The sequence below is a fragment of the Poromitra crassiceps genome, assembly GCF_964638095.1.
Source record: "Poromitra crassiceps genome assembly, chromosome: 17".
Lineage (NCBI taxonomy): Eukaryota > Metazoa > Chordata > Actinopteri > Beryciformes > Melamphaidae > Poromitra > Poromitra crassiceps.
In genome coordinates, this window is record NC_139635.1 from 32,934,616 (window position 1) to 32,950,669 (window position 16,054).

The 16,054-nt window shown below is 42.4% G+C and overlaps 1 protein-coding gene across 1 annotated transcript in view; it reads right to left on the reverse strand.

The window, feature by feature from the left end:
- LOC310792079 (uncharacterized protein) overlaps positions 1-16,054 on the reverse strand; it is a gene marked incomplete at its 5' end in the record, with an annotated part of 244,501 nt that overhangs the window by 224,474 nt on the left and 3,973 nt on the right. Inside the window, 2 exon segments of the mRNA XM_083653786.1 lie at positions 12,113-12,278; positions 13,336-13,386. Of these exon segments, the coding sequence (XP_083509912.1) occupies positions 12,113-12,278; positions 13,336-13,386 (217 nt within the window).

A 16,054-nucleotide genomic window follows, 5' to 3' on the forward strand; every position in this document is an offset into this window, starting at 1 on the left:
TCAAACCGCTGCCGACAACCTGTGAGTTGAGAGACGCCCTTCTGCACACCACTGTTGTAAAGAGCTGTTATTTGAGTATGTTCTGCCTTTCTGTTAAACTTGAACAGCTTATTCTCACAAGGTGTATTCGGCCACAGATCACTGGGTGTTTGTTGTTTATAGTGCCATTCTTTTATGTGGCCCGCAAGAGCTAGTAAAGAATACACATTGCGCAAAACAATTCTTCACAATATGGCTTAAAATAGCTATTGTTCAATTAAATAATAGTTGTAGGCTACTAGTTGTCTCTTTGCTATCGTTCTGCCTAGAATTCTGCTTTCAGAGCTAGTTATTAAGTATTAAGTTATTACTAAAAAACAAGAATAATCGAATCAGAGGCAATTATGAAATATTATAACACGTATGCTAGATACATTTATATTGTGTTACATTTACAACCGGAAGTGTGGGGGGCAGTAGTGTAAACACAGTGCGTCGCTGTCCGTACTGCCCCCACACTTCCTGAATGGTATTGCATTAAGGACTTTTTGATATAAAAGACAAAAAAAAAGTGGATTTTATGCAACAAGTTGGAAGCGGCAACATCTGTCGTCATTTCGAAGAGGATGTTAAGCATCGGATAGGGTCTTCACTTCAAGTTTCTGGCTCAGGTAAGTAATCTTTTAAGACGTAGCCGCGAGAGCGGAAAGCTGGTCTATGGGGAAATGTTATGTGGTTGGCCAGGCGCTAATGCTCAGTATGAGTGAGAAGTGCCTGGCTAGCGGGGTAAGTAGAATCTAAGCGGCTCATGCGTCTTCCCGATTCTGTTTACTCTGACAAAAAAAAAGGAAACGGCTTCTTGTGTGGTGTATGTATCTGTATGCTTTATGTGTTGAGCTGCAGCCATGAGATTCACTGTTTTGAGGAGCAGGCTATTTACATTAACGAGCAGGTTGTGGCCGCTGAGTATACTATGTACAATATTAATATAGTGCTCAACGTGCTGCTGCTTTTTCCTCATTCCTAAGATGGTGTAGTTTTTAGCCCCTTTCACGACTGTGTTGTCACTGCTTGATCCTGCACAGTCCCTTATAGACGGTTTTAACTTGACAACAAAAAAACATTCTAAATTGAACCCCCGCTCACTTCCTGTTGCAGTGTTTGCTATGGACATAAAAGAAAAAAAAACATTCAAGTGCAGGACTGACCATTCCGTGAAAACCGTCTATACAGCCGAGCGGCGAAAACAAAAGTAACGATGTCGAGTGAATATTTCTGCAGTTTGCCGAATGCTGAGAAAAAGGAAGTGTTGTGGGGTTGCGCTCTGGTGAAAACCGTCTATACGAGCATTCGAAAATTTGACAATTAAGTGTAAAGCGCCAGTCACTAAAACAAGTTGCACAAGGGTCTTGTGAACATGAATAATTTTAATGTTAAAAAGTATTATTAAATTTCCTTCCAGCCAACACAGCACTCGCTATCATCGGGGGCCTATGGTCGCTGGTCCAATACACCGAGTCGTACATCTTGTGTTTATTGTTGCAATAGGCTTATAGCTTCCGATCAGCAGGGGCCGATAGTGAGCGCTGTGATGGCGGCTGTTTGACCGAAAGTTGAGGATTTTTAAATATATATATATATATATATATATATATATTAAAATTATTTATTAGCAGAACTGAACATTCAAACCAAAAAGCACCCATTTTTACAAGACTCTTGTGCAACAGTGAGTACATTTGAAATGTGCCCCTGCGACACTTGCAAGACGAGCATTGTTTTTACGACGGGTGCTTTACACTTAATTGTCAAATTTTCGAATGGTCGTATAAGGGACTGTGCAGAATCACACAGTCACAACACTGTCGTGGAAGGGGCTATTGTATTTTATAACCGTACTCAGTAGCCATAGCTACAACTTTTTTCTGCATTTTCTCCCCAATTGTACTTGCCCAATTCCCCCTGCTGTCCCGTCGTTGCTCCACCCCCTCTGCCGATCTGGGGAGAGTTATAGAATAGCACATCCTTCCTCCGATACATGTGTAGTCGCCAGCCACTTCTTTTGACCTGACAGTGAGGAGTTTCAGCCACAGGACGGAGTGTGTGAGAGGATCATGCTATTCCCCTCAGTTCCCCCCCCCACGAAACAAGCGCCCCGACCGACCAGAGGAGGCACTAGTGCAGCGACCAGGGCACATACCCTTAATCCAGCTTCCCACCCGCAGACACAGCCAATTATGCCTGTATATATGGACGGAAGGTAACACGGGGGCTCAAACCTGTGACCCCCCGGATGCCCTGTAGCTACAACATTTTTAAGATTCTTCTTGTTCTTCTGATTCACATCTTCCTCTTCTCTCTGAACTGCCAGTAATGAACCATGAGAGTTTAGGGCTCCGTCTTCTCCTTTTCTCCATGTCCTAAGACTTGCATGTATGACTCAGCCCAGCACCCCCCCCCCTCCCCACAGCCCCCCCACGATACCCAACCCCCCTCCCCACAGCCCCCCCACGATACCCAACCCCCCTCCCCACAGCCCCCCCACGATACCCTCAGGTCTTTCAATTACTTGATGCAGGAGGCCCAAAGAGGTCCCCGCTTTCATCTGCTGAGATGGGTCCTCTGTGAGGAGGAAGGAGAGAGGTTTGTCTGTGTGCCATGATGTTCTCTTCAAAGGAACACTCGTCTACCCCATCTCTCGCTCTTTCTCTTATTTGCTTTCAGGTTCTCTCTCCTTCTCTGCCTCACTCCAATCCACTCTTCATCATTCTTTTAGTTTCTTTTTTTGGCTTTTGTGGAGGTGTGCTGGTCCCCAGGAGACCCCAGGCCAGAGGCAGAGTCGATAGGTCAACTTGAGGGGAAATTCTTTTTCTTTCTTTCTTTTTCTTTCTTGACTTTCCCCACAATATCTGTAGTTCCAACCTCTACAGTAACGTCACCTTCCACCACCTCGGTGTGCACAGGTCTGCACTCTGGGACTGATGTACCATGTCAGCTGTCTGTGTCGATGCTGCACTGAACAAGCCCTGCCAGAAAAGGCTGTGTCAAAGGCCTGTGAAAGTGACTTTGAGGCGTATTAGATTCTAAATAACATTGCATAGATTTCCTTTTTGAAAGTCATATATGTACTGTATATATGTACTGTATATATATATATATATATATATATATATATATATATATATATATACACACATATACATACACACACACACACATATATACATATATACTATATACACACACATATATATAATTATTAATATTATTAATATATTATTATTATTATTCCTCCTCAAATGTGAATCTCTCTGTGTCATTTGATGCTGTGACAAGTCAGTCTCTGAACGCCAGGCTCCCGCGTATTACCAGAGGGTAAAAGAGCCTCTGATAGAAAATATTTGTTACAGCAAAAGTATTTGTGATGGCAAAATGCATGCATAAAATAGCAGGCTGGAGAATACAGCCTTGCTGATGGGAGATGTGGCCCGGAGCTTGAGCGCCCAAGGAATCTCAGAGAATAATTACAATGCCAAGTGATGAATGAAGAACCTTGCCGAAAACAAAATACTACTGTAGGAATTAGGCTTAATTAGATTCCTTCATGGTGAGAGGGCACGATACAGCCATGCTGAATATTTGAAGAAATATTCGGAGGAGGCCTTTTTCTTGGCCTCTGCTCATTTCCAAATTGTACTTGTTGCTAGAATCCGAAACCTGGTGACTTTAGTGACCCCCAGAGTCCTGTAGTGGCAGTGTTTTACATCACTGTTGCCAAGACGACTCTCTTGTCTTGTATTGATGCAATAGGTAGGATACAATACGTCACGATAGCACTTGATTGGTTTATCAGATTTGTGTGAAATCTGCTATGCATCATAGCAGCTCCGTTTTTAAAAATCACATGGCACATAATCATCTACCCTTGGACACGGAATAAACGCATAGAAGAGCAACACAAAGATAATAAACCGATAAACCTAAATCAAATTGAGAACGATATATTCTACATGTAGGAGCGTAAGGAATCTGACTGCAACACAGAGAGCAATTAGTGTCTGAGGGACACATTTAGATTGTCATCACAGAAACAAGACTTAACACAGAGTTCAAAGGAGAAGTAAATATAGCAAATAAATGGCGGTGGCGCAACTCAAGTATCTTTAGCGACTTGCCTTGGAGGGCTACAAAGCAATACTATAGTATGTCTGAATGAGTGATTATGGCATTGGAACAGGAAGCAGATTTAAAGATATACCTTTTATTTAATCTCAAGATTGACGAACCAGCGGTGAGAGCAAAACATTGCTATGTCCTTTCACATAATGATCATCAGAATATGCACTTGACAACTACTCGGTGAAAAATAACGAATGAATCAAGTGGAAAATGAATTATTTGTGCGACTATGATGGAAATTAAGCTCTGCTAAGGTATTCTCGTCACTGTGCTCAGGCTCCCTCAGCTCACACATGGAAATCAAGACATTAACAGCCCCGGCCATTTGGAGGTGCATGAAAAATTCAGATCCCATTTAAATTTCCAGGCAAGTTGATATGGATATCTATGAATCAAAATAGCTTTGGGCTTTGCGATAATGACCACATTTTGGTGCACGTCATCCATCACAAATGTCCCATCTATACTTCCTTTCTTTTTTGGCGTCGGATGTCGTGGAGATGGAAGGCTGGCTGGGGGGAATTGAGGGCACGGCACCGTAAACCTGGCTATTTGCAGAGTGAAGAGGCTTCTTATCAGGGAGATTCCTATAGGTTAAAGGTCAGATATACACCTGCCGGGGTGAGGAGAGAAGCAATCAGGTTCCAAGTATATCGAGTAATATCAAAGAGCGTGGAAGGAAAGAGACGACACTCCGGCCATTTTTGGAAACAGAATGCGCCTCGCAGTGGTCAGCTGCGGTAGCGCTGGCCCCTATAATCAGCCTCTCTAAACAGTAACTCAACGGGAGTTGAACCTCGGGTCCTTTTCATTAGGTATTTATCTTGAAAAAACTAAACAAAGATAACGAAAAATTTTGCTTAGATTCCACAATATGGTTGTTGTTTTACATCCCTGCACTACACCACTTCAGTCAAGATTTGCAGTACGCCCGGAAAAGATGTGAATCCCCAAAGTTTAGAGTGTTCTCCCGTTGAGTTACTGTTTAGAGAGGCTGATTATAGGGGCCCGCGCTACCGCAGCTGACCACTGCGAGCCTGTGCGAGGTTCTTTTGGCGCTGTCACGCTTCCAAAAATAAAAAATGGCGGAGGCTGCTGGGCGCTGATGTTGCAATGGGGCAATATGGAGCTGTCATTTCTTTCCATAAAAGTTCTTTGGTAATATGGAGGCCATTTTCTATTCCACAAAGCTTTGTTTTGCAGTCTTTTACAGTTTTGAAGGGCCTTACTGTAACAGCAGCATGATGCCCCCGTCACCAAATAGTGGCTCTGTTTACATATCAACGTTTTCACTCTGAAATGTCTCTTTGCACCTTTGATAAACTGAAGTGGATGTATGCGGCACGTAAACATGAGGAATTCAAATTTGAAGTGATCAGCTATGCCGTTTCACGTGCGATCGGGCTGAAACGTTCAGGAAGTGTAAAGAGCACGCGTGCAGGTGAGCTGACGGAGCCAGATTTTTTCATTAGGTAATTGCCCTAATTACCTATTAATAATAAATACTATTGGACCCATGGGTCCACCAGTAAAACACTGATCTGTATTTAGACTTATTTGACTTCATAAAGTCATCTAAATATAAGCTTGCATGTCAATTACTGCAACCATTACCAGTAAGGACTGTACCATAATTTAAATTATTAATTCTATAACATTTGTGCATGAAACTGCTGATATATTTTTTAATCATGTTTATTCTTTCTCTCTCTCTCTCTCTCTCTCTCTGAGGAAAGAAATCTCCAGGCCCAGTCATCGCTCCACGCCCTCTGCCAATCTGGGGAGTTGTAGACTATCACATACTCCTCCAATCCGATTCATGTGCAGTTGCCAGCCCCTTCTTTTCACCTGACAGCGAGGAGTTTCACCGGCAGGACGTGGCACGTGGGAGGATCACGGCAGAGGTAACACGGGGGCTCGAACCTGCGACCCTCGTGTCGGTAGGCTGGGAACCCGGATGCCCCAATGTAGAATATTTTCATTCTTATTCTTAAATTTAAGTCTCCTCCTCTATCGGCAGCAAAACTGCCTTGGAAGGGGGGGAGGGGCAAATCGCAGTCCAGGAGAGGCGGTGATATTCTGTCCCAGAGTTCACTGCAGGGTTAAGGCTCAGGTGACACACAGCTCAAAGTGACAAGCTAGCATCACAACACACTACGGCCCTGCAAAATGTATTCACTGTACTCCATCATGGAGCTGCACCAAATCCATTACTGTATTAAACAGACACCGAGATGTAGAGGTCTCTTCACAGGCTCAAGTAATCATGGGTGAGCGGTTTGCAATTCACTTACAGTTGACTAAAAGGCTGCTACATGAGCAAAGTGAATTCATCTTTACTGAGTTATGTCGGGAGGCACGAGGTAAGGGTGAGGGCAAATCTAAAGAAATCCCCTTCATCTATTTCCTGCCTCCTATTTATGAATTCCATTAAAGAAAATGGACTACTCTGTCACATAAGATGTCAATACAAACACAGGGTTGTGCTCCTCGGAAAATACATTTGGATATGAACATAACCTACGTGCTACAGTATGTGTCATAATCCTAGTGTGACCACCTATAAGAAAACATTTTACAATATTAGTGTTCAACTGAACTTTGTATCCAATTTTCTATTAACTGTAAATTAAATAACAAAATGTCGTTCTGTCAACGCGTTCACATCTTTATAATAGGATAAATTCATCTTTGATTACAGCCAGGGTGGGAAAAAGGGTCAGTTAATGACACTATTGAGTTCAACTCTAGTTCAATCAATACCCCAAAAGTTAAATTACTCTCAAAAGGTTGCAGACGGCACACAGGGGAAGGAATATATAGATTGAACAGTGTGAATGAATGGATAACTTGGACCACATAAATATGAGCATTTGGCAATCTAAAACTAAATTTGATGAAACATGAGCTTGCAATCTGCAGACAATTGCAAATCCACCAACAAATGTCAGCAAGGTGACAGCTTCAAATCCCGCAAGGGCCTCCGTAAAGTCAAACACATATCTGTAACAGCTGGCTGTAATATCTCTCTGAATTTTGTTCATAAGTATTGGTAAAATTGATTCATACATCCGATTCTGCTTTCACATAAAGAATACTGTACCAACTTTGGATCATTCCGCAGCCCATCTTCACAAGTCATCACATATTTCGGACTTCTTATTTGAGAAAAAGAAATCTGCCAGTGAGGTAACTCCACTGGTTTCCAACGCAGTTGAACTTTGTAAAAATGTAAACAAGTCACAATAAAGGGCAGTTTATAGTCTAGCGATTTATGGTAGTCACCACCGACGATCATATTCTATCATCGATGTCCATGTCCACTGGACATGATAGAATATAATGATGGTCACCAATCACTTACTGTAAACGGCCCTTAAGGCAGAAAATTGCATTACTACATACTTCTTGAAACAAGACGATTTGTGTATTGGAAAACAAGTGAACCTAGACACCATCGTGCAATAGGATCACACCACCTGTGACGCCCGCAACTTAAAACAAACGTGTGCCAGGGGTGAGTATACACACACACACACACACACACACACACACGGTGAAAACAATACCAGTCATACGCTGGTAATTATACTGTAGATTCTAACCCTATTGACAGATCTTCTTTCACTTGTTGTTTGTGTGAGAAAATATAAAATTGTAGGACACAATAGCGGACTAAACGACTTCACATTTCACACTAGAGGGCACCCAATAAAAATATGATACGACAGTCCTAGAACTGCCATAACGTGGCATCACACTGAACAAGGTCCTACCAGTCAACTCTGTACAATTCTGATGGGCAACACTGGAGTTGCGTCAGTATTGGTCCATTATAATTGATCAATGTGAAATGTAATTTGCCTGGTGTATAATAATAGCCTTAATGCAGAAATATCATGCTGCAGACAGCAGCTCTTTAACGTCATAATCACAGCGAGGTTCATCCTCAGTCATCGTGATGAATAGCTGTGCCATTTGCCCCTTTGGTACCAGTCACACACTGTCCAGTGGAGCCTCATTAGCGGGCTAGTGAGGCTACGTGATGAGGGCCGGTGCTCCACGGGGGAGGTCAGCGGGGGTCTGTCAACCTGTGTGGCTGCGGTCAACAGAGGGCTCAGCCTCCCAAACTGTGGGCTACCAAGAAGGAGACAGCTGTCTTAATGAGCTGCCGAGTTCACAGCAGCACATGGCATCCAATTAACCAGGAGATCAATCAGACTGCTGACCACACCCGTGGAGCATCTCTGAGTTTGAGCTGCATGAGCGCATGGTGTTTGTGTGACTAATGCCGTTTACAAAGTTTGGAGTTGGACCATTATTATTATTATTATTATTATTATTAATAATAATAATAATAATAATAATAATAATAATAATAATAATAATAATAATAATAATAATAATAATAATAATTATTATTATTATTAACTATTATTAAAAAAAAAACTGCTGGATTCACCTTCTGTTTAGCCCACAGCCCATCTAATAGCCAGCCACTACTTTAAAATGTGCAGAGCACCTCTAACGAGCGTAAACAACAGCACGACAGCAGCCACGTCGATGATGAGTCAGCGTGTGTTAGGATGGAGGATGCACTGGACTGTGCTGCAGCTGCTATGGAGCATGCTCAACTGCTGCAGTCTCTGATCATCACAAAACTATCACAGCTGCCGTTAGGAGTCTGAAGGATGAGGCATCCTTTCGGCTGTTGGAGAAATGGACTGAAAAATGTGTGAATACGCTGCAACACCCGGTGTGCTGCCTTGTGAAAATTGAGGAAAGACCTGAAGGAAAAAAATGCAACCAACCAAGCACATTCAGTGAGACGTCTAAATACTAAGAGGGAAATGAACTGCGCAGATGAACCAAACTTGTGTCACTGTTGAAAAGCACTACCCAAAACCACTCTTACTTGACTGTAATTATAGGATATAATAGAGCTGCAATGATTAGTCGATTAATCGATCGACAAAATTAATCTGCAAATATTTTTTCTAATCAATTAATCGTTTAGACTCGTTTTTAAGAAAATAATAATATTCTCGTGTTCCAGCTTCCAGCATCTTGGGCTTTGGGGGAAAAGTGATTGAGGTTTTTTGACCATTTTGTGACATTTTTATAGACCAAACGATAATGTTTCATCGATAATGAAGTCGCAGCAGCCCTAATAGTATACATTACAATCTAAGCATTCTAAATGTCAACCCCTTCCCCTGTATTCATGCATAACTCATTTGAATTTAACCTTTAATTCAACCCCTATTCTATGACAGCGGCTGCTGACCTTTCACTCACTCGCTCCCTGTGCATGCCCTTGCTACTAACACATCACGTGAATCTGTCTCCATTCTCCAATAAAATCAAACGATGCTCGCCTGCAGGATAACAGCCAAACCTGGCCTGGGACTGGAGGTTGACATGGTGGTGACGTCACGGCTGATGACTGCTCGCTCCCCGCTCACTTTATCTCCATGTGCTGTAATCCTGCCATTTGTCATTCAGGCGTAGGTCCCTGCCTGCAGCGCTCTCTGTGGAGCTGCCCTCCATTAAACGCGCTTGGCCAGGTCAAAGAGATCTGCTGACCTCAGGAGACTGCCCACACAAATAAATAAGGAAGAAAATGGCGTGACATTCGTGACTGAGTGTGAATGGAGAAAAACAACAACAGGGAGGGAGTCTTCTTCTACAGGCCACAGTCAAATTTTGGCAAATCCCAAAATTCACCAGCTGCAATAGAGCCTTTTCACGGGGGCCATTTTGCGCAAACACACTAATGAGGGTTTCCAAATTGCAATCATTAAGTGTTTTGCTTGCGCCTGTGCTTACCCTGCCTTTTCGACACAAAATGGCCCCTGTGAAAAGGGTCTATTGGCCGTTGGAAACTCTCATTCGTGTTTTGCTTGCACGTGTGTTTACCCTGCCTTTTCGGCACAAAATGGCCCCTGTGAAAAGGGTCTATTGGCCGTTGGAAACTCTCATTCGTGTTTTGCTTGCACGTGTGTTTACCCTTCCTTTTCGACACAAAATGGCCCCTGTGAAAAGGGTCTATTGGCCGTTGGAAACTCTCATTCGTGTTTTGCTTGCACGTGTGTTTACCCTGCCTTTTCGACACAAAATGGCCCCTGTGAAAAGGGTCTATTGGCCGTTGGAAACTCTCATTCGTGTTTTGCGTGCACGTGTGTTTACCCTGCCTTTTCGGCACAAAATGCCCCCCGTGAAAAGGGTCTACCACCTTTTCAGCAACCAAACGGGCTTTACAAAAAGGAAGACCTCCAAATCATGGTCAGTTGCCATGTCAACGGGGTTGGTATGTTTATTTAACCTTCATTTAACCAGGTAAATCAAACTGAGATTGCAAACCTCATTTTCAACGGAGCCCATATTCAAATACACAAATTTTCCACAGTCGGTTCTCCATGTCGAATATATGATATTAGTAATATATGACATTGACATAGGTCACAGTGTCTCTGCAGACAAATGAAGCGTTTCCTCTCTGAAAGCTGTTCCGGGAGCTGTCCTGCACTGCCTGTGTGTTTCTCTTCTATCTGGAGCTGTCCTGCACTGCCTGTGTGTTTCTCTTCTATCTGGGTTGTAGCTTTTGAAATGAGGGAGCAGGCTCCAGTCAAGTGGAAAATCACTTTCTCCTCGTCGCCACTCTGCAGCGGAAAAAGGCCCCGTGTGAACAACAGCACTGCAATTTGAGATAACGAGAAGCGCCCGCAAATATGCGTTCCTGCAATGAGACTTTGAGAAAGCACAAACATCAAATAGGGTGTAGTAGTCAAAAGGGATTGCCGCAATTTCACACCAAACACCCCCTGCCGAGACTGTGAATGTTCGCCATTTTTACGTCAGAAAACCTCGGTCTCAAAGTAGACTTGCCATCGCCTCCTGTCTGTTTTGCGTGCAGCCAAAAAACCATGACAAACGCTTGCTTTTTGCCACCTGTGGGCTGAGGCATTTTGTAATAGTCTCCTGAGCCCGGCCAGGTTAATGGGAATCAGGCGTTAAGTGACGTTCAATATTCTAAGCGTGACAACAAATTATGTTAATGGTCGTTTGAAATCCTGGTTATCGCGCATCACGCTGGAATCAATCATCTTCACCTCCCTTGAGGTGAGGAGCGATACATGGCCATTAGAATTGTGTGCGCTTCTTCATGTGCGTGTGTGCGTCTATCAAGAATGCTTAAATGTCAGATAGAAGATGATCCTCTCAATAGAAAGCGACCATTTTCAGAGGTCCCACTTCAACTGTTGCCTCAAAATTTAAAAGCAACACACAATACAGTCAACAAGTAGTCTGATCACATAATATACGTTTGTTTCTGAGGTATAAGTGTGGAAAGGGATTGAAAAGGCATATTTACAATAACTGAGAATAACCTGCATGTGGTAGGCTATAATGAGCTGGAAATGACAAGCGACGTCCTACGGGACGTCCTAGCATGAGGTTCATGTCCTGAGTAATAAGTAGACCACAATAGAGCACCGCAGGAATGAGTCTGGAAGTAGCATGTTGGAGCTTTGGGGGGAAAGTGAATGGGGTTTTAGAATGGGGATTTCACTTAGATGCATAAAATAAGGTCTGTGGTTAACAAAGGTTTATGGGAGTCAGGGAGTGGTAATTTGTGTTCAGCAGGATAATCTTCACAAACGTGAATCACTTTTATGACTTTTGAAACATAAATGCATTTTTTTTTTACGCGATTTTCAGAAATTGCTTCAAAAGGCATAAAAGTGATTCACCTTCGTGAAGATGATCCTGCTGAACACAAATTACCACTCCCATAAACCACAGACCTTATTTTATGCAGTTAAGTGAAATCCCCATTCTAAAACCCTGTTCACTTTTCCCCGTAAGCTCCAACAACATGTCCAGGACTTCCACTTTCCCACTACAAAAAGCCATCATCCCCGCGGTACTCTATAGCCTGGCAGCAGCAAACCTGATGGCTGTTTTCTCGGAGGCCTCTGGTCCGTCTGTTCCTGGGAGCTCATCAGCCAGGATCTCCTCTGGACTCCGCGGGTCATTCAGGGGGGTCGTCTGCTCTTTGCCTTTGATCCCCATCCCTGCCGTGATGGCATTCCACAAAGCACTCTGGGACTTTGAGCCTGTGATAAAAACAATATATAATAATAAATATAATAAATAAAAATAAAACGCTTAGTCGCAGAGATGGGAACTAACAAAGTAGTTGTACTTAAGTAGAATATTCAGGTAGCTTTACTTTACTGAGTATTTATTTTTCTGACCACTTTTTTACTTTTAGTCCCTACATTTTAACACAAATATCTGTACTCCTTACATTTTAAAAACAGGCTCGTTACTTTAGTTTTAATGCACACCAGACAAACGATGTAACGTTTGTCTGTACTTCTCATCTCACACTCTCCCAGCTTTCACGCTACTTTCTGTTACATGTTTCTACTTGTTGCTTGTCTCATGTTTGTTTCTTCATGGACTCTTATTGTTTGGGTTTTTGAAAAGCATTATACAAAATTCATTATTATTATTATTATTATTACTACTACTACTACTACTACTATTACAGCGCCCTCTCTTCATGCACAGTTCTCTCTCTTTCTCTATCTCTGTCTCCGTGTCTGTCTCTCATGTAGGATGTAGTCCTGAACTTTTTTGTGGAAAAAACATATCAGACACAAATTATTAATCAAAGTACAGTTCTTATACATCATAAAACATGTTCCATCTATTTCCCATATGGTAATGCTGCCTACATAAGTAAAGAATAAACTTAACAACCATAACTGTTATCTTTCCTCTGATCATCAGAGGCAGCACAAGAATTAAGAGCCTTTGTGATGCTGCCACCTTGTGGGTGTATAATGTCAATACTAGTTGAGCAACATTCATTCTACACTGGCATTATATATGTATTGAAAGGTATTGATCCAGGACAGCACTCCAATAACTTTTTCAATTTGCATTGCCTTTGCACAGATGTTTCGGGCCAGTGCCCTTCTTCAGTGTGCATCAGTGGCAAGTGATATGTTTTGGAGGATTCAGCACTCATAGAAACTTTTGAGGATTGAGCGCGTTTTATTGGTACTTTGATTATACATTTATTATAATAAGTGAAATTACTTATAATTAAGTGAATTGACTTATAATTAAGTAAAATGACATAGGCGTGAACAGTAGACTTACGTGCAAAACTGGGCAGTAGTTTGGTAGAGCTCTCCCCGTCTTCATTTGCCACTGGAGGGAATACATTTATGGAACAGAGTCAAGTCAAGTGACAGAACTTGCTTTAGCCAACAACGCACTAAATCAAACATAATTTACTGTTTCTTTATTTTATCTCTTTGTTTATTGCAATTATGTGTTGTGCTGTTGTGTTGTCTTGTGTTGTGCTGTGCTGTGTTGTCCTGTGTGCCATGCTAATCAGCTAACTTTCATATATACACACACAAAATCGCCATTGAGGAATATAAATCTTTGTACTTGAAACCTGAACCGATGTGAGCAACCACGCTGAACAATGCAGACAATGAAAACATATTTGTATGATACACACATTCACATACAGTATATCCACTAGTTAAGGTACACACCTTCCCATTTACACAAACAGCTTGCTCTTCTAAACCGTGAATCATGTATACATAAAGCAGAAATAGAGTAGACAGTGTTGGTATGTTTGTTCGTTTACCGCATGCAAATAAACATTGGAGTGGGCAAAAAGTGTGATTTAAGTCACAGTCGATGTGGTATAATTGTTATTGCCAGACACTCTAGTCCCAAAAGGGCCGACCCTCCTGGGATTTTCCCACAGTACAATGTCTAGAGCCTAGAGAGAATGGTGAGATTAACAAATCACACGAGTCAGCGGGAGTCCTGTGGGCAAAAACACCTTGTTGACGAAAGGTCAGAAGAGAATAACCCCGCTCATCCAAAATAGCAGGCGGGCCACACGTATACTCAAAACGTGTTGCAAAGTGGTCTAAATGTCAAGCCTACTTGTGTTGGAAAGCCCACAACATGCTCTAAGGGTACACATTTTAACCCTTGACCCCCCCTCCCAAGAAATCTTATTGTCGTCCCATGTTATATGTTCAGTTAAAGCCAGGACTGGTTGCTGATCTGATTGTGTGTGTGTGTGTGTGTGTGTGTGTGTGTGTGTGTGTGTGTGTGTGTGTGTGTGTGTGTGTGTGTGTGTGTGTGTGTGTATATATATATATATTTAAGCAATATATCACGAGAGCAAGTGTGTTGTGGTGAATATATCCCCCTGATCAGTTGTTATCCCACGAGGCCGCAGGCCGAGTGGGATAACAACTGAGCAGGGGGATATATTCCACAACACACGCTGCTCGAGTGCTATATTGCTTTTATAAAAGGGTTCCAAGTATAATAATATAATAATAATAACACTATAAGTCCGACTGGCATGGTATTCTGAGAGTCAGTTGAAACACTACTGTAAGGCGGGACCTCTAGCAAGAAGATAGACCTGCGGGTGATTTGATTGGATCGTTCTGGAGACTGAAGTTGACATTGGCCAATCCTGGCGCTTGGCTGAGAGCTTTCTGGAAACCCAGGCAGCTCGAGCGCAGCGTTGCATTCTCAGGGCTTGCCCGACACCAACTAACGTTACGGGGTTAAATGCGGGCTTAAATGCGGAGTTAACAGCCTTTCTTTTGCAAAGAAGACATTAGCCCGCATCTATTCTTGTACAAAACATCATTTTCTGCGAAGTATTAGTAAAGTTATAAGCGAAGATCGATTCACAAGGATCTGACAGCTGTCTCCGCCATTTTTTTTTCTACGTTGTCATTTGAGGTAAGCCTTATTATTACTCTCTTAGTAAGAGAGTTGCCATGGCAACCAATAACCCATGGCCATGGGTTATTGAACTCGGTTACTGGAATTATACAATGGCTGTGAACCAATCAGATTGCTTGATTTGAGAGAGCCATTTTATAAATATATATATACATACATACATACATACATATACATACATAGATACGTACATACACACACATATATAATTTTTTTGTTTAACTATCCTGTAAAGCTGTTGATGTATGTTTATAATATTTGGACGCATAATTGAAAATGCAATAAAAAATATTTGAAAATGAGATCAATTATGCACTGGTTTCCCTCTTCATCGTTTATATTTTGAGCCACAAGTACAAATACAGTGATAGCATATAGCTTACAATATTTAGAAGCATCTCAGAATGAACTACTTGTTGAAGTGGATGAGGCTACAGCAGCAGAAGTTCATATAGGCCTACCTGGTGGTTCCACTCTTTCTGTCAGCTAACAAGATGATGAAGTTACAGTGGGCACCTGATCCCCAAAACTGGATCAACAAAGAGTGAAAAAACGTTGCCTGGTTTGGTTGTTACGACAGAACGATGGCAGGGTGATAAATTGGTCCAAGCAGCATGAATCTATTCTGCTTCAAAGGCTCAGGCTGCTGCCTCTGGTAATAATGCTGTGGGGGGATGTTTACTTGGCACACATCAAGACCTTTAGTAGGACTAGTACTAATTGCGTATGCATATGGATAGAATGTCAAACGCCTTAACATCGTTATCCTTTCATGGCCAGTCTAGCTTTTCCAAATACATACTTCCAAGAAGATACTGATCCATGTCACTCAGCAGCACAGAAGAAGAGCGGCCGTACATAGCGCGTTGCCTTGCCATGCATCATGCCACGCTGAAGCAACACGTGCTGCAGCGATAGTGTCGGGGTCTGGTCTATTTTTCACGCGTGCAGCAGTAGGCTACTAGTACTAGGCTAGTGAGCACTCAGCCAGGCATGAAGTCAGTAAATGCAAGTTGTGAGCGTGGGTAGGGCAGCGCGGGGCAAAACAGAGTGAGAAACGTGGAAACAGACCCTGCTGATA